The 24,951-nt window shown below is 41.1% G+C and overlaps 1 protein-coding gene across 5 annotated transcripts; it reads left to right on the forward strand.

The window, feature by feature from the left end:
* The first annotated feature begins 727 nt into the window (after positions 1–727).
* On the forward strand, positions 728–24,886 carry pds5a (PDS5 cohesin associated factor A). Of its 5 annotated transcripts, none has more exons than XM_084383026.1 (34): positions 728–857; positions 1,785–1,937; positions 9,172–9,375; positions 9,623–9,709; positions 9,795–9,892; positions 10,044–10,170; positions 11,052–11,132; positions 11,251–11,391; positions 11,966–12,081; positions 12,699–12,793; positions 12,929–13,074; positions 13,195–13,346; positions 14,033–14,146; positions 14,345–14,426; positions 14,540–14,588; positions 14,699–14,838; positions 15,384–15,499; positions 16,042–16,147; positions 16,265–16,425; positions 16,791–16,914; positions 17,091–17,249; positions 18,013–18,081; positions 18,637–18,773; positions 18,997–19,120; positions 19,441–19,645; positions 20,406–20,520; positions 20,632–20,764; positions 21,741–21,860; positions 22,133–22,195; positions 22,413–22,564; positions 22,666–22,753; positions 22,839–23,104; positions 23,311–23,509; positions 24,487–24,886. In XM_084383026.1, the coding sequence occupies exons 2-34, from the start codon at positions 1,824–1,826 to the stop codon at positions 24,529–24,531; spliced, it is 4,128 nt and encodes a 1,375-aa protein (XP_084239152.1). In that variant the 5' UTR covers positions 728–857; positions 1,785–1,823; the 3' UTR covers positions 24,532–24,886. The 5 variants fall into 5 exon arrangements, with proteins under 5 accessions (XP_084239152.1, XP_084239156.1, XP_084239153.1 ...); XM_084383027.1 differs by lacking the exon at positions 728–857 and adding an exon at positions 978–1,082; XM_084383028.1 differs by lacking the exon at positions 728–857 and adding an exon at positions 1,399–1,662.
* The last annotated feature ends 65 nt before the right edge of the window (positions 24,887–24,951 follow it).

Consider the following 24,951-nt stretch of genomic DNA (forward strand, 5'->3'; position numbering starts at 1 on the left):
AACAATTACCAGGAATATTTATGTAATAATATTTAATACAGATATTACATTGCTAGATTAGTACAGAGCTTCCTGATCCTTCCTGAACAATCTTGGGATTTTAAATTGAATGTATGTAATTCTGTGTAAAATGTGTAAACTTCGTCCCCATTACAGGTCAGCTTTCATCACAAACGCACACAACTAAATTCACCTATATATGCCTGCAAAGTCACGTGGTACTGACACGATTAAAAAAGTTATGACAAAAACAAATAGCTTTCTTGAAATGTGCGAGGTCGGATATTGTTTTTCAATTTTTAACTACTAGCTGACCACTGGTGTCACTACTCTCACAGTTCATTAGACAGTGAATGTGTGGGATTTAGCAGCAGTAGTAGTAATAGCAGTAAGATGAAATAGAAATATCAATAAACATATTGAAAGCAGAAATAAGTGTTGACAGACTTCACTTTAGCCTTTTAAACCATTGAACCACTACAATTATGATAATAATGCTAAATATGTAGTAGTAGTAGTAGATTTATCCACATGTTATTCACCCTTGTTAATTTATAGACAAAGATAGTGATTACATTTTAAAAAATAAAAATAAATGACACCTATGGCCGTTATCTTAAATCTTTGTAAGATAAGCCCAGATGTTGGTGGAGGACGGAGTGTGACTGGACTGTACGAGCTGTTTGTTTCTCACTCCCGCCATGTATTTGGAGCTGCAGTACTCCTGCGAGACCGACGGGGGCGCTCTGCACCCAGCCTTCACACAGACAGCACTGACTGAACGGACAGAGAGCTTTGTGCCGAAAACTAAACCCAACCTGTGTCAGACTAATGAATTAAAACGGCCCACTTGAGAGGTAAATACTAACGAGGAGACGCTTGGCAAATATCCCGCGGTTTTAGTCGTAGTTGTGTGTTTGAAAACAGATTCATTTTGCATTTGTTGGGGTGTTGTAAATCCTCCGTGGGGGCAAGTTGGTGTTGAGAGAGGAGGGCTCAGGGCGACGGTAGCAGCCCTTCTTCGCCTGTGAACTAGCGGCAGTACGGAGCGATGCGTTGAAGTTGAAAAAAGACAGTAACAAGTAAATTAGCTTCGTTTTTAAACTTCATAAAGTAGTTGCATTTGTTGTAAAGCACAGGAACTGACCACGAGCATGGCTATTTTAGGCACAGATGATAGGATACTTCACTTCCTCTGTGATTGTCTGTAGCTGGAGATGTGATGGGTACCTGAATAGTTTGCGGCCTAGGCTAGCAAAAGTAGGCTAACCAGTTAGCCAGAACGGCTAACGTGTAGCAGCCGCTCGCTGCTACTTCCTTCCCGCAAAAAGCTAGCCGCTAGCCAATGATGTTTGCACTGCAACTAGCTAGCTAGCTAATTTGATAACCTGTATGACAGTAGACGTTCACCGGCTGCTCTCGTGTTTGTTTTAAAGTGGTTTTCTAGCGACTTAGCGGTTCAAGCAGCTACAATCTCATCGAAAGAGCATTTGAGCTTGTTTCCGCAGCTATACGATGTTTGATGAGAGATTTACGGAAAATATGGAGCTGATGTTTAGCTGAGGTGTTTTAGCATGCGAGCTAATAATATATACAATACTGGTTTAATGTTGGCTTTCTGTCCTGAAAGTTTTGTGGATCAGAATATCGGTAAATATACAGGTGCGGCGTTAACAATTTTAGCGGGCAAAATTGATGATAGGCAAATGAGAATGATGGTTAAAACGAGGTTTTGGTAAGTGCGGTAGCATGGTTGTGTTGAACTTTTGTTTTCTGACCCATAGAGGCCAGTAGAAGACCGTGTGGACCATACATCAACAAGCATGGAGTTCCCGCAACAGCAGAAACCGGCGGGGGACGGAAAGATCATTTATCCTCCCGGAGTGAAGGAGATTACGGACAAAATCACCAACGATGAGGTGGTCAAACGGTTAAAGGTATGTTGATGGGGTTTCTTGCTGTCAAGATACCATTTTCTGCCACTCTTGACCCCATTGATCACTCTCCAGCCCCTGGCACAACGCCAAAGCCCTCCTAACTTTGTGAACTACTGCATATGAAGACATAAGAGGCATTTCCTCTCATGTAGACTGTTTTCCCCTCAATCCTCTGCCTTGTTGTTGAGATCTCTCGGTCTGTAAACAACACTCACAAGCATGTCATCGCTTCAAGAGTTTCAGGATGTTGTTAGGCTTGAGTGTGATGTGACACATGAGATACTGCTGTTCAGAAGTATTTAAGTCTCCCAACTTTCGCAGCACTTCATCTTATCCCCTGACGGTTTGAAAAATGGGATGATCCCAAAATGTGAACACAAGAAAAGCAAACATTGCACACCAAAGCTATTTTTACTACAAGGAAACAAACCTGTGACTCGTGTTTGCATTTAGTCCACTTTTAAAAGTAACTGTCATGCTGCTATATATATAATGACAACTCACTGGCCACTTTATTAAGTACATCTGTTCAACTGCTTCTTAACGCAGATGTCTAATCATCCAATCGCATTGCAAAGATTCAGTGTAAATAGGCATGTAGATATGATCAAGATGATCAGCTGAAGTTCAAACCAGGCGTCCAAATGGGAAAGAGAGGTGACTTTAAATGTGGCATGCTTGTTGTTGTTAGACAGGCTGGTTTTAGTATTTCAGAAACTACCAATCTCTTGTGATTTTCAGGCACAGCTATCTCCATTGGCAGTTCTCTGGGTGAAAATGCTTTGTTGATAACATAAGTCTAAGGGCGAATTATGTACCATGCTGGTTCAAGCTGATAGAAAAGCAACAGTTACTCAAATAATCACTCGCTAGAGCTGAGATATGCAGAGGAGCTTCTCTGGACGTAAAACACGTCGAAACATGAAGCAGATGGGCTCAGGCAGCAGACCAAACCAGGTGCCACTCCTGTCAGCGATTAAACAGGACACACAATTGGCACAGGCTCACTGGAAAATGGACATTTGAAGCTTGGAAAAATGTTGCATGCTCAGAATTTTGTGTAATCAACACGAAAGCATGGATCCACCCTGCCTTGTATAAATGGTTCAGGCTGGTGGTGTGGGAGAAATTTTCGTGGCACACTTTGGGGCCTACCTGAGTGTTGTTGCTGATCATGTACATCCCTTTCACTGTACTCAAATGGCCTCCACAGTCACAGGATCTCAATCCAATACAGCATCTTCTGGATACAGTCTATCCAGCAGTTTTCGGAGCAACATTATTATTCACATGAGTCATCTTTCTGTACACCTGGCAAATGTAAGGTCAATATTCACTCTATTTAAGCTCTGGTTTGGTCTCTATCAACTCTGAGGGAAATATCTGGCTCTTAAGGTGCTACATTCTCCAGTATGTTCCCCAGCTAGTTGCTCATTGTGTCTGTCTACATTTTGATGCTAAGCAGGTAGTGTACAGTGAGTTTTTAGAGCTTTTCCACTAAAACAGCTGCTCGCTACATCCACAAACAGAGCTGTGAGAGTGAACCAAAACAGTTAAGTTGTTGACCGCACAACTAAACAATGAGTTGAATGTCTCTATAAAGCTTTGTGAAGCTGAGGGGAGTTGCAGAATCAGGAGATAATTATCATATTTGATACATTCGACATGAAACTATTGATTATAGCTGCTTAAAACATGGGTATTCAACCTTCTCACACTACATCCTGATATCAGCCCTCCCCCATACTTCAACCAACGGCAGTTTCAATGTTGGCATCTTTGTTTACATGCATCCTGTGACTCTTCTTAATCACATTAGATTGTTTACTACACTAACATTGAAATGGTTTCCTGACATCCTAGGACTGTTTATGGAGTAGCATCGTGACAGTAACACACACCCCTTGGCAAGATGTACAAATGTGCTGAATGGCATGTTACTGACTGTGAAAGACAAATGTTTATGGATGCATTTAACCTCTGCTGTACACTGCTAAGAGTTGGAAAGGCTCCCACTAATTGCATGTGCAGTAATCTAGCCAGTCGTTTGGTGGAAGAGATTTAAGATTCGTGTCGTGCTGCCAGCAGGGCAATTAGCCAGTAGACAGCTTCTTTTATATAGTTAATGTCTCAGTTATTCAGTCATTCTCAGGTACAGTCAGCCACTATCATAAGTCTTGCAATAGTTTGGGTTAATGCCTGTGGTCAAAACCTTGTTGCAGATGTGACATTACAGAGTTTCATATAGCACCAACCTAGAGTTTAATTTAACACGGTCTGTTAAAAATGGTCTGTTCAGAGTCTGACTTTACATTAAGCATCTCACCCTGGCCTGCATGTTATTATGTGGGCCTGGATCCTAGTTTGCCTTTATTTAGTAGCAGTTGTTATCTGGACCTGTTGTTTTGTCTGGGACATATGTTGTTGTTTTAAACTCTGGTTTGATGTTTGCTTTCATCATTTAAACCTTTTACATATATGCTGGAGCAGAAACAAGCTGAGTCTGTTAGCTAGGTATTAACGAGTGGAAACATGTAAAACGGGTATTTCATCTTGTGATTAATCACAATTTAACTCACTTAATGTACTGGGTGGATTTATAATAACTCAAGCTTAATACAGAGGATCATTTTCATTACAAAAGAAGAAAAGAAACAGCTATGCAGTGCACTCTTTTGAAAACTCTTTATTTTACTGCAGAAAGCAGGGCTTCCCTGATGTTTGTTTTTTGAATGAATGTGGCGGGAATGCATTTGCTTTAAGGAGAAATTTTGCAATAACATTTGATGATGTATGCATCCTCACTGGCCACCGTAGGGACTTCTCCAGGGAAGTCAGCCCAAGTCAAAACCTGCTAATTGCCCGATTTGTTTATGGTGATTCGTTGTTGGGTACTACAGCTGAGTGTGTGGGCCCCATCTACTCTTCATGATTGAGAAGACGAATCAATTCAATGTGAAAATCTTGATTGTTAGCGTAGCCTCCACATTCCGCCGGCCGAGCAGCTAACTTCTGGTTTAGCCCTCTTCGAGCTTGAATGCAGTTATATTGATTTAATCGTGAGGATCTTATAGATTTACCAAATGGATCAAATTCTAGTGGTGAAACAAGTCATTTCGCGCGTCCTTTTGGACTCCTGTGCATTACGTGATGTATGTAGAATAACATGGTTTTGGCTTCAAAGCCCAGAGCTGTGACAGGGGGCTTGGTAGGGACAGGGATTTTGAAATATTCAGCCAATGGCAGGCTTTTACTCACAGCCTTCTTTCTGAGTAGACTGTGAGTCAGTCTACATCATTATTAATATTATGTTGGCAAAACGAAAGTAGGAAGCGACTCGCCAGGGCACAGCGCAGCACTCCGATAGCATACACACTAGTGATATCTTGTAGTACACCTCGGAAGTAGACAGGTTGTTGGGTTCATTTTGGATTTAATAACTTAATAAATACCTTTGCAAGACGATCGTTAAGTATTTTGTGACAACGTTGTACCTCATCACGCTAGGACCACTGTCATGCTATTTTTTTTTTTCTTTTCATGTTTATTTTAACGTGGCCCAAGGGTTCAAAACCCTGGCTAACCTGTCTGATTGCAATGAAGAATGAGGGGTAAAACGTTGGGTTTATGACTCTTCCCAGGGCAAGGAAATGGTTGTCGGTTAACAGTTTATTAGATGTTATCAGAGCTGCTTGCATGAATTACAGGGTTAAACTGTGGCTGGTTTTCAGTTAAACATTCAGCAGAAGCAGCACAATATATTTTGTATCAGCAGGCATTTATAAATGGGGCTAAAAGTAACTTTTATTTTGCAAATATTTTCTTGATTAATCTTTTAATTGGTTAGGCTATAAAATTTGAATAGATCAATGCTCATGAGAATTTCCCAGAGCCCTAAGTGACGTCTTCAGTTTGCTTTTTTGTCCAATAATCAGTCCATAACCCCAAAGACTCTTCATTGACTATCATAAATGATGAGAAAAGCAGCAAAGCCTTACATTGAAGAATTCTTTACACTTGTTCTTAAAAATTACTAAAACAACTCGATTATCACGGTAGAGGTTAATTTCTCTTTGGATCGACTGTTTGTCAGACTGAGCTAAAATACTTTGGAAATAAACTAGAAATTTAGGGTGCAGACGCCACATACTCGCAGCCCAGCAGGCCCACACACTCGTCTGTGTGGAGAGCCTTCACCGGCTGGGTTGTGACTGTTTCAGCTTGGAAGGGAGAGGGTTGGATAGAGTGTATGTGTGTATACGTGTGTGTAGGAGTGAGTGTGGTGCTCTGCAGTCTGCTGGAGCTGTTGGCCCATCCCCCACCCCCGCTGGCTGCCTGGCTGTTTAGTGAGCTCCGCTGCTCTGCTTCGCCTCACTCTCGTATACACACACTCAGTCCTCACTCCCGTAGAGGAAGTGGTAGCTTAAAGCGTGGCGTCCTAGTGCCTATCCATAAGAACTGAGATGTTTGATAAGACTGGTGTGCGTACAACCTCATGCCTGAGGAAAAAAAGCTTAAATATGATATAGTGTGTTGGTGATATTTTTTGTCATTTGAACCTTTGCTATGATTTAATCCAAATGGACAAAGGGTCAACACAAATACATGTGTTTAGGATCTACAATACGCCATTAAAAGCCTTTTATATTTTAGTGATTTAGCGCTCAAAAAGTCACAGCACACTCTGAGTAATGGTTATGTGTTTCTTACCTTGCACTGTACCTATAAATACTTTAAAAAGTATTAGAATATTCTGCATTATCGGGATTGAATTTAGTAACTCTTGGTGATACAGGGTTGTCAAACACTTGAGTAGTTTGCCTAAGATCTCAAGCTCTACATTGCTTTAGCCTCATTTGGCTCTTATCCAAAGTGGACTGGGATGTAAATTGAGGCCAACGGTCTCATGTCAGTTCAGGCCAATCTCAACATGTACTCCATTTACAACAGACCATGCATACTTGTAAGCATATTGTTGAATTATTTTTTTATGTTTACTGTTTATGCCAGTAAAAATAAAGCCCATCGAGGCAATGTGATTGTGGGCTATATAAATAAAATTGATTTGATATGAACATATCTCTTACTCATAGTTGCCTACATCCAAAATACTTGAACACAGTCAAGTGTTCAGTTTCAAGAGTTGGTTAACTGCACTTCCACAATCAAGGCAACAGGAATAAATATTAATGTATTATTGTTGTGCTCTTATGGACTGATTGTTTTGCAGCTGGTGTTTTCACAGAGCTCTGACTGGACTTATGTTTATCACTATGAAGCTTTTGTATCTCTGAGTAACTGGGGATACTTCTGCCTTATAGAAAGTCTCCCGCTTTAAACCAGAAATATTCCCAAATATTGCGATATTCGCCTAATACAGGTCTTTATATTTCTGATTATTTCCATGCAAATGCATCTTTTGCTTTCTTACATAGCTTGATTGTTTGTGTTTTTAAAACATAAAGGGACATGTAGTTGTGATATGACAGCTGAAGCTGGGGGTATTTTTTGTTCTTTTTCTTTTTTAAGCACCACCTTGGCTTGTGAAGATATCTGCAATTTTACAGAATTATGTGGCATTCTTCTCAGGCTTTCCTCGTTTTACGGCACTCCCTCTCAGCTCTATTTTTTCTCTCTTCTGTGCTGTCCATTTCTTTGCCACATTGCAGCCACTTGCACTCCACGCGCTGAATGTTTTGGTGATGTGTATGTGTTGACAGACTATCAGGTTTAAAGCAGGCAGGGGTAGCGGTGTACAGTTCTGAGGGACTGTAGCTGCCTTGTGTTTTTCTTTCTGAATTATCCATTTTTAATTTAACATTTTTAACACTGGCCTGACACTCCAGCCCAATCAGCCTGCCAGGCCACTAAGAATTCTCCCAGTCTGCCATCTGGGTCGCTCTAAGCCTTGGTTCTGTTTTGAGACTGCATTTTTCAGTGTCTCTGCTCTATACAATGCCTTCACATAAAACTGGATGCAGTCGTTTTTAGCAGACAAGCTCTGACAGGCCAAGTGACTTGTTACTGATGCAGATTATAAAGTGCTGTGGATAATTGCTTAAGCTACTCTGAATGCGAGTGTTTACAGTTCGTACCAAAAATAAATTCCTCGTTTGCTCTTGGTACATGATCTCATAAACAACTAATTGTGTCCTGTTAAGGATGATGGATTTGTTCAAGAGTTTAAATTTTTTATTGGAGCTATGGGTCAAATTTTGAGAATAGGAATAATTATTGAAGTGTTTTTGATGCTCAGAAAAATGAATTCATCTATTTATATTGTAATGATTTTGTTTCTGAATAAGTCTGTTGAAGCCACTACACTAAAATCACTTATCAAGCTAGATCTAATCTTGTGTGCTTGCTGTCTGTAACACACAGGGTTGTGGGCAAGTGAACCACAGAGCAACACGCACACACACATGAAATAATCAAACAGAAACCAGCAGCTACAGTTAATGACAGCTAGCATCAGAGTTTCCCATTAATTGACGAGTCTCTGGCGGCCTGCCATAGTCTAATTTGCGGCACCATAGTCTCATATTGACCTAAAAATGTTTTTTCGCCTCTCATAAGAGCGCCGAAGATCTCTAATTTCACGCCATTGCTTCAGCAAGGCATCTGTCACTTCACAGTTGACGCTTGGCTGTTGACTATAGCTTATAGGGTTATGTTAACATTGTCTGGCCAGATCTGTGTAGTAGAGTAAATTGTGAGGACTGGACTAATCACCTGGCAGCAGAGCCCAAGATTAGTGTTATATTTGATTATTTTCTACATTTTATAGTTTCCACAATTTCTCATTTATGGTCATGTTGTTTATGGGTTAGGGTTATTTTTCTCTCAGAGTCCACCAGATTGATGCCTCTAACTCTCAAATCTGCAAAATTCTCTTCTGGGGGAAGCAGCATACCCCTGGACCACCTAGAGGGTCTGAGGTGCACCAAGTAGTCTCACGAAATCCTGTGGGAAACTGTAGCATTATTGGATTCTGTCTCAGGGTCATTTTGCACTGCAGGAGCACCGGCCACACATTAAAAACTGTTAAACTCCTGTCCAAACCCCCCGCCACAGCAGCTCCCCACTAATGTTTCATTCCATTAAACTGAAGTTATGATGCATGCTGTATTGTCTTAATGCAAAGCTGTCAAGCATTCAAATCACTCCAGTATTTTAAAATTTTGGCTTGCCCAAGATGTTCCTATCTCACCTCCCTCGTCGCACTGTTTCACAGATGGTGGTGAAAACCTACATGGACATGGATCAAGACTCCGAAGAGGAGAAGCAGCAGTATCTTGCCCTGGCACTCCACCTCGCCTCAGAGTTCTTCCTCAGGAACCCCAATAAAGACGTACGGTTACTGGTGGCCTGTTGTCTGGCTGACATCTTCAGGATCTATGCTCCCGAGGCCCCCTACACCTCCCACGACAAACTCAAGGTTAGGAACTGACCATGGACAGTTGCATGAAATCCCTTATCAATTAGCTCAGCAGTAACCCGAAGAAAATGGTATAATCAGACATTTCAGACCATCACGATTATACTTTGCCAGTACCCACTCAGGTAAAATCTGCTGGTTTGAGAGCTGGTCAGGAAACAAATTTTATTTTTGAGCACTCACTAATGCTAACCTAGAAACATTGTACTCAATCACACGCTCACATGTTTTCCCTTCTTGTCTGCAGGACATCTTCCTGTTCATCACCAGACAGTTAAAGGGACTGGAAGACACCAAGAGCCCTCAGTTCAACAGATACTTCTACCTGCTGGAGGTGAGGAGCTAAAGCTAAACATTTTGGTTCGAGGGACAGTCAAACAAGCTGCTGATGAAAGAGTAACATTTCTTTGTTTCCCTAGAACCTGGCGTGGGTGAAGTCCTACAATATTTGCTTTGAACTGGAGGACTGTAACGAGATCTTCATCCAGCTTTTCAAAACGCTCTTCTCTGTTATCAAGTAAGGCCACCGTTTAACCTCTGCTGTGTCATGTTCTCATATTGTTTTATCTATATACTGAAACAGTACTATTTATAAAGTTGGCTTGACCTTGTTCCATCAGGTGACACTTGATCAAAATGTCCCTGTCGCTCTTTTTGTCTCTCCACAGTAACAGCCATAACCAGAAGGTGCAGATGCACATGATGGACCTGATGAGCTCCATCATCATGGAGGGCGATGGAGTAACACAGGAACTGCTGGATACGATCCTCATCAACCTCATCCCTGCACACAAGGTGGGAAACACACAAACACATCCATATGTATTATGTGTCATTTGGTTTTATTTGTCATTTAATTTCAGCATGTATGTAAGTTGGTAGTTGAAAAACTCTAGATCAGATTTACAGCACAAACACTTGATTATTTGATTACTTTGTGAGAACCTGGCAAAAAAAAAAGCAGCTTCTTTGAAGTTTCTTCTTATTTTCCTCTTTGCTTTCTAATAATGGAAACCTATTTTGAGCCGCCCTAACCACAAGAGAACCCTTATAACTCTAAACTTTAATGAATAGCTTCTTTTGATGCATCCACGCTGGCGAGAGCCATGGCCTGAGGCATTATGTTTTCTGGTTTTCTGTTCGTTTGTCTGTCCCATTTTTGTGAACGCTTGCATTGCAGGGACGTCTTGAGGGAATTTCTTCAAATTTAGCACAAACGTCCGCTTGGACTCGAGGAGAAACTGATTAGATTTTGGTGGTCAAAGGTTACTGTGACTTCTAAAAACACAATTTTGGCCATAACTCAAAAATGCATATGCTAATATCCATGTCAACATAGTGATAACCTCCATTTTGGCCAATAAATCAGTTAATACCTTTATTAAATTCCTCCTTAAAGCCTTCACTGCATGTATAATATATGACCGATGAGACTTGGGTGTAAACTGCAACTGAACTGGTACGCTGAGGCTCACGACTTTGAGACGGTTATTCTGATGTTTTTTCTTCTTTAAAAAATGACAACAGTGGGCTGTACATATTTCTTAACCACTCCTAACTGCTGTCATATTGGACATTGACCTAAAGACTGAAGTTATGTGTCCCTGTGAATGTTTAAATAGAATGTTCATTGTCACTTGAACTAACTGATCAGTGTTTAACTTTTCTTCCACCAGAACCTGAACAAGCAGGCGTATGATCTTGCCAAGACGCTGCTGAAGAGGACCGTCCAGACCATAGAGACATGCATCGCAAACGTGAGTAGCAGCCTCCATGTCTAGCTTGTTTTTGTCTCTTCCGTCCTCAGTTTGTCAACATAAAATGCTGTTTGTTTCTCCAGTATGTCTTGTTTAATGAAGTATTTTTCTCCATCAGTTCTTCAATCAGGTTTTAGTGATGGGAAAGTCTTCAGTCAGCGACCTGTCGGAGCACGTCTTTGATCTCATCCAGGAACTGTTTGCCATTGACCCCATGCTGCTTACCTCTGTCATGCCACAGCTGGAATTCAAACTTAAGGTGAACAAAACACACTCAGTCCCACCCAAAATACAGTATATCTCACCAGTGTACAGGAGACTACTTTGTCTTGATGTCCTGCTCAAAGAAGTTAAATCACTAACTTGATTCACAACGTGAATTTGACACTACATCTTTACACATCGTCACTGTTGAATCATTTGTAGGACAATATTTAAGGGCAGAGAACAAACTGCCAGATTTTAAAGTGCCAGTCAATCACAGGGCGGACGCATAGAGACGACCATCATTCACGCTCACATTCACACCTCCGGGCAAAAAGTCGTTAGTCAACTTAACCTTCATGTACTGATGGTTTCGTGGGTTGCAACACTACAACCACATTAAAGGATGCCACTGCTGAGCAGGCAGAGTGGGTAGCTCTGTACGTACCACAGACTGTTTATAAATGTATTAGACAAATATGAATTAGTTTGGATGTTAATGTTTTTCTGTTTCTGTTCTGACAAATTTAATGTTCTTAATGTGTCAAACCAGAGTTTGTCTAACTGGAGTACAATTCATATTTGTTGAAAAGAGCCTAAAAAATTCGTGTTTGTTTTTGTGTGTGCAGAGCAATGATGGCGAGGAGCGTCTAGCTGTTGTACGGCTGCTAGCTAAGTTGTTTGGGGCCAAAGACTCAGAGCTTGCCTCACAGAACAGACCACTGTGGCAGTGCTTCTTAGGACGGTGAGTTACATGCACACGATGCACAAACACAAATTGATGCTTTAAGCTGATCCAGTTTAATCAAGGGAGACTAATTAATTGAAAAGTGAGTATGATGCATTTTTTATAGAACAGACAATTGAATTGACTTCTGTGAAAATGCCACATTTTTCAAGAGTTGGTTAATTCATGAAGCCACAGTAGGAATTTCCCCTGTGCTGTCTTGAGACTGGTGGTTTTAAAAGTCTGGAGATGATTTTCTAATTATAGAGACCTCTTTTAGAGTATAAATTATAAAATTGTCAACAAAAATAATGGCGGCATATCTATGCGGCACTGAAATTAAAATAGGATGTGAAAGCAGCCCAGTGAAACAATGTTTGCATACTGTCAATTATAAGATAATTGGTTAATGGAAGATCAGTCAAGGTGAATGGTTGAACAGCTGTCTGGTTTGACAATACAGGAAGTGGGCATATTCAAAAAGATAGTGCAAATGAACAGTAGACTTCCTAGTCAGACAATTGCATAGTTGAACTCAGACACTTTGTATTTCCTCCATCAGTCACCTGCTTGCTCACTTGATTTTTTCCAAATATGATGCTTTATTCAGACTATTTCATTATGTTTTTCTTCAGGTTCAATGACATCCACGTTCCAGTCAGGCTAGAGTGTGTAAAGTTTGCCAGCCACTGCCTCATGAACCACCCAGACCTGGCCAGAGACCTGACAGGTGCACACTTGTTTGTGTTTTAGTTTTTCTGCCTGACCGTGTCTTTTTCACTCCCCTCTTATTAAGTCCTTTCTTTCACATGATCCTCTTAACAGAAATGTGCGTTAAACGTCTTTCTCCTTATTGTCCACTCAGAGTATCTGAAGGTGCGTTCCCATGACCCAGAGGAAGCCATCCGTCATGATGTCATTGTCACCATCATCAACGCCGGGAAGAAAGACCTCAACTTGGTCAACGACCAGCTCTTGGGCTTCGTACGGGAAAGGACCTTAGACAAGAGGGTGAGGGTGACGAGTACACACTCGTATATGGAGCATCACAATTACCTGGTTGCATTCTTCATCCTGGCTGCATCCCCATTTAAATCTGTCCTCCCTGATCTGTTTTTCCTCCTCCTGTAGTGGCGTGTGCGTAAGGAGGCCATGATGGGCTTGGCTCAGCTTTATAAAAAATACTGTCTGCACCATGAGGCCGGGAAGGAGTCTGCCCAGAAGATCAGCTGGATCAAGGACAAACTGCTTCACATCTACTATCAGAACAGCATCGACGACAAGTAAGCATAAATAGAAATAAATAAATAAATCGATCAACGTTGAAAAGAACAACACAGCTGCTTTGGACTTTAGACCATCACAACATGCTGGTCTTTTGTCAATTTATTTATTTGTACATTTCAAACTTAACATGTTAAAACACCAAAGTCACACAACAACATAAACAAACTAACCGATCGGGGCAGCGGTTCACCAGCACTCTCATTATCTATGTGGTAAACTTTTTGTTTGTTTTTTTTCTAAGGAGTCTTGTGGCCTTGAACTTAACTTGAGGAACTTGTTACTTTGCAGATTTAGGTGTTGATAGGCTACTTGTGACTGTAACCAATCAGATTTCACAGTGTTGTGGGTGGGACATTGAGTGAGACCTCAGAGTTGTGACTAAAGCCAGAGAAAGAATGCTGCATCAGAGCCAAAGTAGAACATTTTTAAAATGATTTATTTTATCTGCAATGTGACAAAAAAAAACAACCCAAAAAGATAATCGGAAATATGCTGAATATCTTCTCCGATAACTGGCCAGGCCAATACTTGGTCTATCCCTACTTGTTATGACAGCACAGGTCTTCAATCTAAATAGAATTTCTGCAAGTAGATTCAATCAATCAATTTTATTAGTACACTGAAATTTTCTGTTGATTCTGTTTTCTTGTAATTCACATTAACTCTCCTCTCCTCTCTACAGGTTGTTAGTAGAGAAGATCTTCGCTCAGTACATGGTCCCTCACAGTCTCGACACAGAGGAGAAAATGAAGTGTCTGTACTACCTGTATGCGTGCCTGGACACAAATGCTGTCAAGTTAGTAAACCTGCCAACCTTATTGACTTCAAGCTTATTTTGTGATTGTCCACATGGACACTGACCTGTATGTTTGCTCTTAAAAACACTAACAGGTCAAAGAGTACATCTCACAAGGACAGTATATTTGTCATCCTTTTTTTTGCCACCTGTCCGTTCACCTGTCTCTCTCTTTGTATGATTGATGTATGTTTTCAGGGCCCTGAATGAGATGTGGAAGTGCCAGAACATGCTCAGAGGCCTTGTCAAAGAGCTACTGGACCTCCACAAGCTGCCGGTGGTGAGTTGGCACACACACGCTACAGTACTACAAAACAAACCATCTCCTCCGTGTCTTCTGATGCTAATGCCCCTACATAATTATGACATGTTTCTCTCTTTTTCCCCTTGTAGTCTGAGGCCAACAGCACAGCCATGTTTGGGAAACTGATGAGTATTGCCAGTAAGTTGGAAACCACACAAATATGTTTTTATCCAACCCACACGCTCAGTCATTTCCTCAAAGTGTTTAAGGTTAATTCCTCTAATCCTAGCTCTTCTTTGTGTTTACAGAGAATCTGCCAGACGCCGGTAAAGCCCAGGACTTCATGAAGAAGTTCAACCAGGTTCTCGGAGAGGACGAGAAGCTCAGAGTCCAGCTGGAGATGCTCATCAGCCCGACCTGCTCCTGTAAACAGGCTGAGATCTGTGTGGTGAGAGGACACTGAACACTTGTCCTTTTTAGCATGCGTACTTAGGCAAACTGACCTCTCTCTTAAACACACACACACACACACACACACACACACACACACACACACACACACACACACACACACACACACACACACACAAGTGTTAACATTGCGAACACATTAGCCACAAAAACAAAGTTACTGAAAATAGTTAATTTTATCAATATTTTCAAGGAGCGACTTAAAAAATGAGGTAACTTTGTTCCCTGCAACAAATATTTCATCAGAAATAGAGCTGCAACTAATGACTATTTTTATTAGCGATTATCCTGCTGATCGATTTTTATGCTTAATCATTTAGTCTATAAAATGTCAAAGTAAAGAAAAGCAGCAAATCCTCACATTTAAGAAGTCGGAAACAGGGAAAGTTTGGCATTTTTGCCTGAAAAATGACTGAAACTATTAATTTATTAGCAAAATTGTTGGAGAAATGTGGATGGGGACATATAAACACAAATCTGTGAATGTTGATATTAATGGTGTCCTGTTTGTACTGTGTGAAGAGGGAGATCACTCGGAAGTTGACGTTTCCCAAACAGCCCACCAACCCGTTCCTGGAGATGGTTAAATTCCTGCTCGAGCGCATCGCCCCCGTCCACATCGACTCTGAGGCCATCAGGTCAGAAAACATCCTGACGTGTTCAACAGACTACAAATGTTATCACATGTTCTCGTCAAAACTCTGATACCACCCGAATGGATAAGAGTAAATGTTGATTCAAACTGAAAGGGATGAAATTGTAGTGTAAATCCTGTTCTTTTAGATAAAAGTGTCTTTTTGTACAATACACAAAGAGGCAGTCATAAGACAGAGCAGCAGCCTGTGTTCTACTATCTCAGTGATAGTGTCATTGTGTAATACCATAAACAGGCTTTTCTCATTCACTGAGACACCTGGTGGTGGTGATGTGTAACTGCAGGCCTCAGATGAGGAGCAGGTTTAACCCTTTCTGCTTTATGGAAAAACACCATGAGTGAGGAAAAGCTTGTGCTGAATGACTTCTAGTGCTGAAGTTAGACAGTGTGACAGTTTCTATAATGTTCAGTACTTGATTTAATGTCCTAAGATATCTAGAAATGCCCTTTTTTGTCTTGTAGCACACATGGGTTTAGATTAGTTAAACACAGGCATGATTATAATATGTCATGTTTGTATTTTAGTGCTCTGGTGAAGCTGCTTAACAAGTCCATTGAGGGCACAGCTGACGACGATGAGGAGGGTGTTACCCCTGATACAGCCATCCGCTCTGGGCTGGAGCTACTCAAGGTATGTAACATGCAAGCATCCTGTAATAAATGGAGACCCCAAATGCCCCAAATAATCTATTTGTGATTACACAATGTGCCTAGGTAAAATACATTCACTCTGTTTGACTCCTTTTAGGTCCTGTCATTCACCCACCCCACAGCGTTCCACTCAGCAGAAACCTACGAGTCTCTGCTTCAGTGTTTGAAGATGGAGGATGAAAAAGTGGCTGAGGCAGCCATCCAGATATTCAGAAACACAGGGCAGAAAATCGAGACAGAGCTACAACAAATAAGATCGTAAGACAGAAATGATATCATACTTTTGAGTGAAAGAGATGAATTCAAACAATAGACAATGTGTTTGACAGCAGTCTCATCTTAAATGTCTGTTTTTGATTGCAATTGTTGTAACGTTGTGATTGTTTTTGTTTAACAATTGCCACAGACACAAAAAAAATTTCTGAAAGGATAATAAATTTAGCTAACTAACTCCAGACGAAGGACATTTGCATTCAAACATGAGAACAATGAAGAAGAGAAGTCACCAGAAGGACTGGAGTCTGCACTTTAAGCATTAGCCATGCTAATACATTTGGATTGAATGAAATGAATTATCTTCTTTGTGCAACTTGCCCTGATGTCTGTTCTTGTGTGTCCATCAGGACTCTGATTCCCATCCTGCATCAGAAAGCCAAACGGGGAACACCTCACCAGGCCAAGCAGGCTGTTCACTGTATCCATGCCATCTTCAACAACAAGGAAGTGCAGCTGGCTCAGATTTTTGAGGTAGGGGTTAATTTCATAACTTACTGAATTTCAGGATTTTAAAAAAGTCTGGTTTTATTTATCTTAACATTCATTGTAAATCATTTTCTTGTCCCCCTGTTTTTCCTCCATATTTCATCTTTTGACGTTTCTTTGCTCAAGTGCACTCACGCTGTTTTTTTCCCCTTCACCCGCAGCCTTTGTCACGTAGTCTGAATGCAGACGTACCAGAGCAGCTCATCACTCCCCTCGTGTCTCTGGGCCACATCTCCATGCTGGCTCCAGATCAGTTTGCGTCACCGATGAAGTCCATTGTGGCTAACTTCATTGTCAAGGACCTGCTCATGAATGACCGAGTGAGTAGAGATAAAACGATGAACTAAAACAGACAGTTGCACATATAATAAAGACAGAACATAACATGTCATGCTCTGAAAACCATGCTCACCGGAGGGGGAAACAGTAATTGGAGCCACACTATGCAACCAAAGGCTGAAATACAAACAGCAATACTTAGATTTCAGCATGTTAAAGGATTATTTTAGCACCCTTTGTCGACCAGAGAGCAAGAAGGTTTATTGACAAACACAATATTGATCAGTCTCCCTTTTGCTTGCCTTATTTTCAAGGATCCTATTGATTGGCCAGAAGTGAAATACTTTATTTAAATCTGTTTGATTGAATCACCATTAAGGTCATCACTTAACCAAACAAAGATCGAAACCAGACTTTGCACAGCTTAGTTAGCTTCAACCTCTCCAGTTTGTCTTGCTAAACTACCAACTCTAATCACTACTTATCTAATAATAATCAGGGCACATTTACACGCTTTATGAGAGTTACATCCCCAATTGTTGATTTCAGTTCGGCACCTTCACACAATACAAAGTCAGTGTAGAGCGATTAATTGTTTCCCCTGTGGGTGGGACTTAAATGCGCTCTGTCTCTATTACAAAGTTTTTTGTATTTTCACAACAATGAAAAGAGCATCTTTTTAACTCCTAAAAAATACACCCAGTCTTGGATAAACTGAGAATTGGTTAAATCAAGTCGCTAATGTGTGAATATTTGCAAAGAAAAGAGTGAGAATGTGACTGTGATGGACGTTTGTGTCTCTAGTCGGTGGGGAACAAGAATGGCAAGCTGTGGACCACCGATGAGGAAGTGTCACCTGAGGTTCTAGCTAAGGTAAGAAGAAGGGACGCATTGAAATGAAAATTCTTGGCCTAAGCTGAAGCCGAACATAAGGAAATACTTGGTCAAATATATGCCGAATACCAACTAAGCCATAACCTACTGGTAATTTTTATTTCCGATGTATTTGCTAATCTGTACCATTGCATAAGTTAAATCAAGTTTGCTTTTTAAATAGCAAAATTAAATTACAATGCAAAAAAAGTAATGAAAAAACGTTTTATTTGATAACGGGTAAGCATTTAGAACATTTGGTGACCGTACTGCACTGTTGAGAAAAGCTTTTGCCATATCTGTAGATAACAACAGTGGACTATAGGCATAAACTCACAACAAAGGAAAGAACTTCCAGTGGGCTCAGTATATTTGGATGTCTGAATATAGTATGCTATATGTAATCAGTTTTTACTAAAGCATTTATTTTACTGTATATACTCGGATATTCCCTGCCTCTCTGAAAAGACTTTGCCAGTGAACTCTGTCTCAGTGTAGGGGGTCTGGGTGCTGTCCACTCATTGCCTATTATTCATGCTCGTCTTGTTCCCACAGGTGCAGGCCATCAAGCTGCTTGTGCGTTGGTTACTAGGAATGAAGAACAACCAATCCAAGTCAGCAAACTCCACCCTGCGGCTGCTGTCAGCAATGCTGGTCAGTGAGGGAGACCTCACAGAGCAGAAGAAGATCAGGTAAACCAGGGTTAAAGTGTGTGACAATTTGTCATTAATTCAGTAAGAGTTAACATATCTTTAGAAAACAAGCTGTTTTTAACATTGGTTTAAATCGATTAATCATTTATTACAGATTCATGTGCACACTTAGGGGAAACAATCTGTCATTTTCAGTTAATTCCATTTTCCGTCTTCTTTCCCATCCTTCTGCTCCCTTTTTGTTCCTTCTTTCTCCTCGCAGTAAGTCTGACATGTCTCGTCTGAGGCTGGCCGCAGGTGGAGCCATTATGAAGTTGGCCCAGGAGCCCTGTTACCATGACATCATCACACCTGAACAGTTCCAGCTCTGCGGCCTCGTCATCAATGTCAGTCTCACCTTTACTTCACTGTTTTACAAGCCTCTTTAACGGAGGACATTTTGACATGTCACAGTCTGAGGAGCACAGGCGAACATGATAAAATGAATGATGGCATAATTCCATTTAGCTGCTTCTGGGTCCTGTTATGCATCCCGGTTCACTGACAAATTGGAGCCATCAGTCATGTTATAAATAACTCTTGTCCTTTTCCTTCTATGTCAAGTCAAAATGTCTGCTGTGGAAAAAGCCTGTTGTGAAGCAATTTTTTACATGTTCAGTCACAGTGTGTTACATGAATAAAAGGAAACATTGCTTCCTACGTGCAGGATGAGTGCTACCAGGTTCGTCAGATCTTTGCTCAGAAGTTGCACTTGGCTCTCGTCAAACTGATGCTGCCCCTCGAGTACCTGGCTGTCTTCGCCCTGTGTGCCAAGGACCCAGTGAAGGAGCGCCGCGCCCACGCCCGACAGTGCCTCCTCAAAAACATCTCCGTCCGCAGAGAGTACATCAAACAAAACCCACTCGCTCAGGGTCAGTGCGCCACCTGTGGAGGTTTCCACTATTGCACACGGCTGCTGTAGTGATTTTGCAGAACGCAGCTCTAAAGTTTTGTGTGTTATTAGACAGCTGGTTTGATTCTGATACATCACAAAACCAAGTTTTTAAATTTAGCACAAATTTTTTACAGAATTTCCAAAAGAAAGAATCTGCAAAAGAAAATGTGAATGAATATCTGTTTCCATCCACTACTGTGATGCAGATATTAGGAGGTGATGGAGTTAAATATCCAGTCAATTTCCATTAAGTGGTGGCATGACTGGAAAATGGCATTTAAGTTTGTTGCATGTATTAAATTGAGGAAGATTACACGTCCTCATCGCTCAGAAGTTTTCATCTTCTGCAAGTTTGTTGTCTCTTCACTGGATGTTTTTGTCACACATTTCATATCTGTCACGATTGGTTTGCTATGCTAAGTCTGTTTTCATGGCACTTTGTCATCTCGTTGCTTTTGTTTTTAAGTTTTAAGTTACCAGACAAGACACATGACACAGCACAAAACAAGCAGGGAAACTAGTGTGGACCAAAGTGAGAAAAAAAACAAACGGCAACACCATCAAGAACAAAAAAGAAAAATGTTAATTTGTTAATTTACAAAAATCTAAAAGTAAATTTTAAAAAGGGCAAGTTTGTCTTTGATCATTTTAGGTTATCGCATTTTATTTTCATCAATGCACCAATTCATCCACCTCAGCCAAACGTAAAAACTTCTCTCTCTACTCTCTTCTTCCAGAAAAACTTGTCTCCCTCCTTCCTGAGTATGTCGTTCCCTATATGATCCACCTGTTGGCCCACGACCCAGACTTCACAAAACCACATGAATATGAACAGCTCAAAGACATCAAAGAGTAAGTGTTGATATACTCTGTTTTGGTTTTGTGAATATGTTATATGAAAATATGTTGTTTTAAAAATAAAACCTACATATGTTTATTGTGCTTGTGTTTGTGTGTGTGTAGGTGCCTGTGGTTCATGCTGGAGGTGCTGATGACCAAGAATGAGAACAACAGTCATGCCTTTCTTAGAAAGATGGTGGAGAACATCAAACAGACCAAGGACGCACAGTGTCCTGAAGATGCAAAGGCCAATGAGGTACACACACACATACACACACATGCTTACTCAATGCGGCAAACAGACAGTTGTAGGAGTAGTGAAGCACTAAGAGCACAGCCAGACACACACAAACTTGAGGACTTTGAAGTTTCACTGTTCTTTGAATGAAGATTTCAAAGTAGATCATGTCGTCTGGAGACCTCTGTCTGTCTGTCTGTCTGTCTGTCTACCCACCCACCCATGGAGATTGAGGAGTAATTGTAAAGTTAACAGCTCTTTAGGAAAAGAAGCTGATGTCCATAATGTACCATCATTCATAAAATTGTTACAGTTGGGGAACAGATGTGACATTGACAAATTGATTCAAACCCAACTCAACTGGTCGAGGAAGTTGGCCATCCACCATTGAGTCCGGTCATGCTCCGAGGTTTCTGCCTGTTAAAAGGCAGTTTTTTCTCGCCACTGTTGCCAAGTGCTTGCTCATGGGGGAAATGATGGGTCTATGTAAATAAATTAGTCAAGGAGTACTGTTTAGACCTGCTCAATTTGGAAAGTGTCATGAGATTACTTTTGTTGTGAATTGGCGTTACACAACTAAAGATTGATTGATTGAAATGTTTTCATTTCAGTTACCAAAGCTGTGACGTACAGCACATTTATTGGGCCTGTGCTTAGAAATAAAGGGGAAAACTAACAAAGTGAATTGTAACAGAGATGATGATGATGATGTTGATTTATTTAATTTTTTTTAACATAATCTGGTGTTCCATCTACCAACAAAACAAACACAAAATATACATTGACTTCTGTGCTTGTAGAGGAATTCTGCGAACTTCATTTAGTAGCAATTTAGATGTGATGATAAAGCATTTTAGAGTCTGGAAATATATTTGTTTAGCTGCCTAGAAAGTGCTTGAAACATGCCGTATACATCACTCAGAACCAGAATGCTGGTCAAACATCATTATCATCGTTATCTAACAGTGTGTATCACCTGTTGTTGTGGTTACAGAAGCTGTATATTGTCTGTGACGTTGCCCTCTTCGTCATTGCCAACAAGAGCACCGCCTGTCACCTGGATTCTCCGAAAGACCCTGTCCTAGCCACCAAGTTCTTCCTCATACAGGACAAGGCAATACACACACAAACATACACATGCATGTAAATAATGTCTTTATCTTTGTGGAATATGAAAATGATTTCAAAACAAACACGGGCATCAACCCTTACTCTACTCTTGGATAAAGAAAGGAGCCTCAGAACATTGAACATTTCTAACATTTATTAAGAACGATGGTAGAAAAATGTGGCCAAACACTTGTGAGAAGTAAGCCAAGCTCACAGCCTTCGTGGTTTGGCAGGTTATTCTCATCAAAGTTTTTCTGTTGTGATTTCTTTCTGCAGGAATTCAAAAATGACAAAGAGTATCTGTCGACAGAGATGAGACAAATGCTGCTCACTGGAAAGGTAACTGCAGCTCTGTAAACCACTTATATTGCTCCGTTACTGAGCAACCCACATTAAAGGTTAACACTGCTTAAAATTGTGACATGGATAGTTTAATGAGTGGAGGCAGAGAGAATTACGTGATATTTTCAAGCCTACTCGATGATTATTTTTACACGCAATATAATTAACAGTTTAATAACTACACCCTCCAACTCCGCCATGTTTCTTTCTGCAGCCTAAACCAGCACCAGTGTTGGCAGCCGTGAACAAGCCTCTGACAGTACCAGGGAGGAGGATCTTCACCAAGACCACCACAGTGTCAGACACGGCCAGTAACACCAGCACCAACTCGTCCCCGCTGAGCTCCTCGACCATAAACAAGAACAGGTATACACACACACACACACACACACACACACACACCAGCAACAGCAACAGCAAGAAATAATGCTTTCTTCAACTGAGTGATTGTTGAACATTTCTTGTAGTAACAGCAATACTGCCACTGAGTCATCAGAGAGTCGAGCGCAGGAAAACAACGAGAACCCGGTCATCAAAAATGACGAGGTCAAGAAGGTAAGCTCAACTGGACGCCAGCTGGATCCGCACATACTGCAATGTTAAGAGAGTTATCTTGACTCAGCTCTCCTGTCATTCTCAGGATGAGCCGAGTCAGAACGCGACCCCCGACGCAGAGACAGAAGCATCGCCTGTCAAACGACGTGGCCGTCCGCCCAAATCAGCTGCTGCGACTCCAGCGGCGGCTGAAAAAGAGGGAGTAGCAGCACCAACGGGCGGTGGAGCCGGCAGAGGCAGGAAGAGAGCAGCTGACCCCAACTCTACCCCATCGGCAGAGTCAGTGAACAGCAAGATGTCAAAACAGCAGCAGAATGATGAAGGGACAAAGAGACAGATTGACTTACAGAGGTGAGAGAAAAGCTAAGAAATGGTGTCACAGAAGGTCACTTTGGTAACTCAGTTTATCGTAGATATTGAAAAGGAAGAATGAGGGGAAAAACATAAATTGACAAGTGGTGCTTTTAACTGTAGTGTGCTTCTTAAGCTGATGGCTTATGAACATCCTCTTATCCTTAGAGTCCACAGAGATCCTTTACATGTCAATTCTTCTTCAGGTGGCTATTTGTGAGCAGGGAGAATGAAAAGGTGAAAAAGTGGGAGTCTGGAGAGGAGACAGGGAGAGCTGTAGGGACAGGTGCCCTCATCCTGGGCAGCGAGGGTGATACTGAGATAGAGCTGGAGTCCAGCCCAGAGGGAGTTCCTCCTGGAGGGCAGGGAGACCCCATCAGTGGAGACAAGTCAGGCTGTTTGGCAGTGAGTTGGTTCAGTCCAGGATGTCTGTAAACACCGCTTATCCAGCCACAAGGTTCACTCATAAATACCAGCTACTTAAGGAAGTATTTCACAGCAGGAAAGATGGCCTTTGCATTAACTGGGCTGTCTATGCAGCAGAAAGACAGAAACATTTTTGAAATTGGTGCCAGAGAAAATGGAGAATAAAACAGTAGAAAAGCTACAACAACCAGAATCCACTGCGCCACACTGGACAGTAACCACCCGCTGATGGATGACGTACTGCGAGTCGGCGGAGTTTAGTTTTGGCTAGAAGTTCGTTTTGAAACTAGAAACAGTAAGGCAGCTAGCTCGTAACAGACAATATCGTAATACATCTAAACAGTTCACTAAAATATGTTTCTGAAAAGAGCTGAGATGAGAAATAGACGATGAACAGATCCACTATCCTTTATCCAGATCTGCACCATCTGCAAGTTAATGTGGTCTATTCCGGGCTGAGACACCATCATCCATCCAAGTTTCCTGGAAATCTGTTCAGTAGTTTTTGTGTAATTCTGCTGACAATCCAACCAACAATGAGACAAAACAAATGACTGCCTTGGCAGAGTAAGAAGCATAAACTATAAATAGCAAACTATCAGATTCAGTTTGATTTGCTTTATATTTATATATTTTGCCCAACTTTCTTGGAATTAGGGTTGTAGTTACAGGCCTGTTTATGTTTCCTTAAGACTCTTTCTTTTAATTTCTGCTGTCGTCTGCAACAGTCGTCTACGTTTAAGGAAATCTCTTGCTGAAAAGACACAATCTGAAGTTGAAAGTTTCTGTCAAAGTTACTTTTCATTAATCTTTAACAAACCATTCTTGAAGCAACAAGCCACAGATGTTTGCCTCAGTGTTAGGTCGTCATTCTGTTAGGATGGTCACTGTGAAGAGCGTCAGCTCGAACCCGTCTTTGCTCTTTTCACCTGAGTTCAAACTTTGTTGTCTTTCAGGTAAAAAGGAAAGTGGTGAAGGTGAAGTCGAAGTCAAGACTGTAGAGAAATGGGCCAGACTCTTCCGTATACCTTCCCAACCCTCTGCACACCGCTCCTGTGACTCTAAAGCTTTCCTGGACACATTATGGACCTTTCTTAAAACACACATGTACACACACACACGCAAACACACACACCACTGACATCCTAGAAGGTTTTAAATACCTTATAGTCATGATTTGAAGCTCATTGTATGTAGGTCTTACTCAAAAAAACATGTTATTTTTTTCCTTTGTGTTTGTTGCTCTTTGCTTCTTTTGTGGAGCCATTTTTAAGAAAAAAAAACAGGATGGACATTTTACAAACGTTTTAATCTGGTTATGATTGTTGCTTATTAAATTCCCTGGGAAAAATCCTACTGCACGTGTCCTGACCTCTTCCTCCTCCTGTGTGTCACAATATATGTTTATTTCAAGCTCACCA

This window comes from Pagrus pagrus (genome assembly GCF_965226575.1).
Source record: "Pagrus pagrus genome assembly, chromosome: 2".
NCBI classification, from domain to species: domain Eukaryota; kingdom Metazoa; phylum Chordata; class Actinopteri; order Spariformes; family Sparidae; genus Pagrus; species Pagrus pagrus.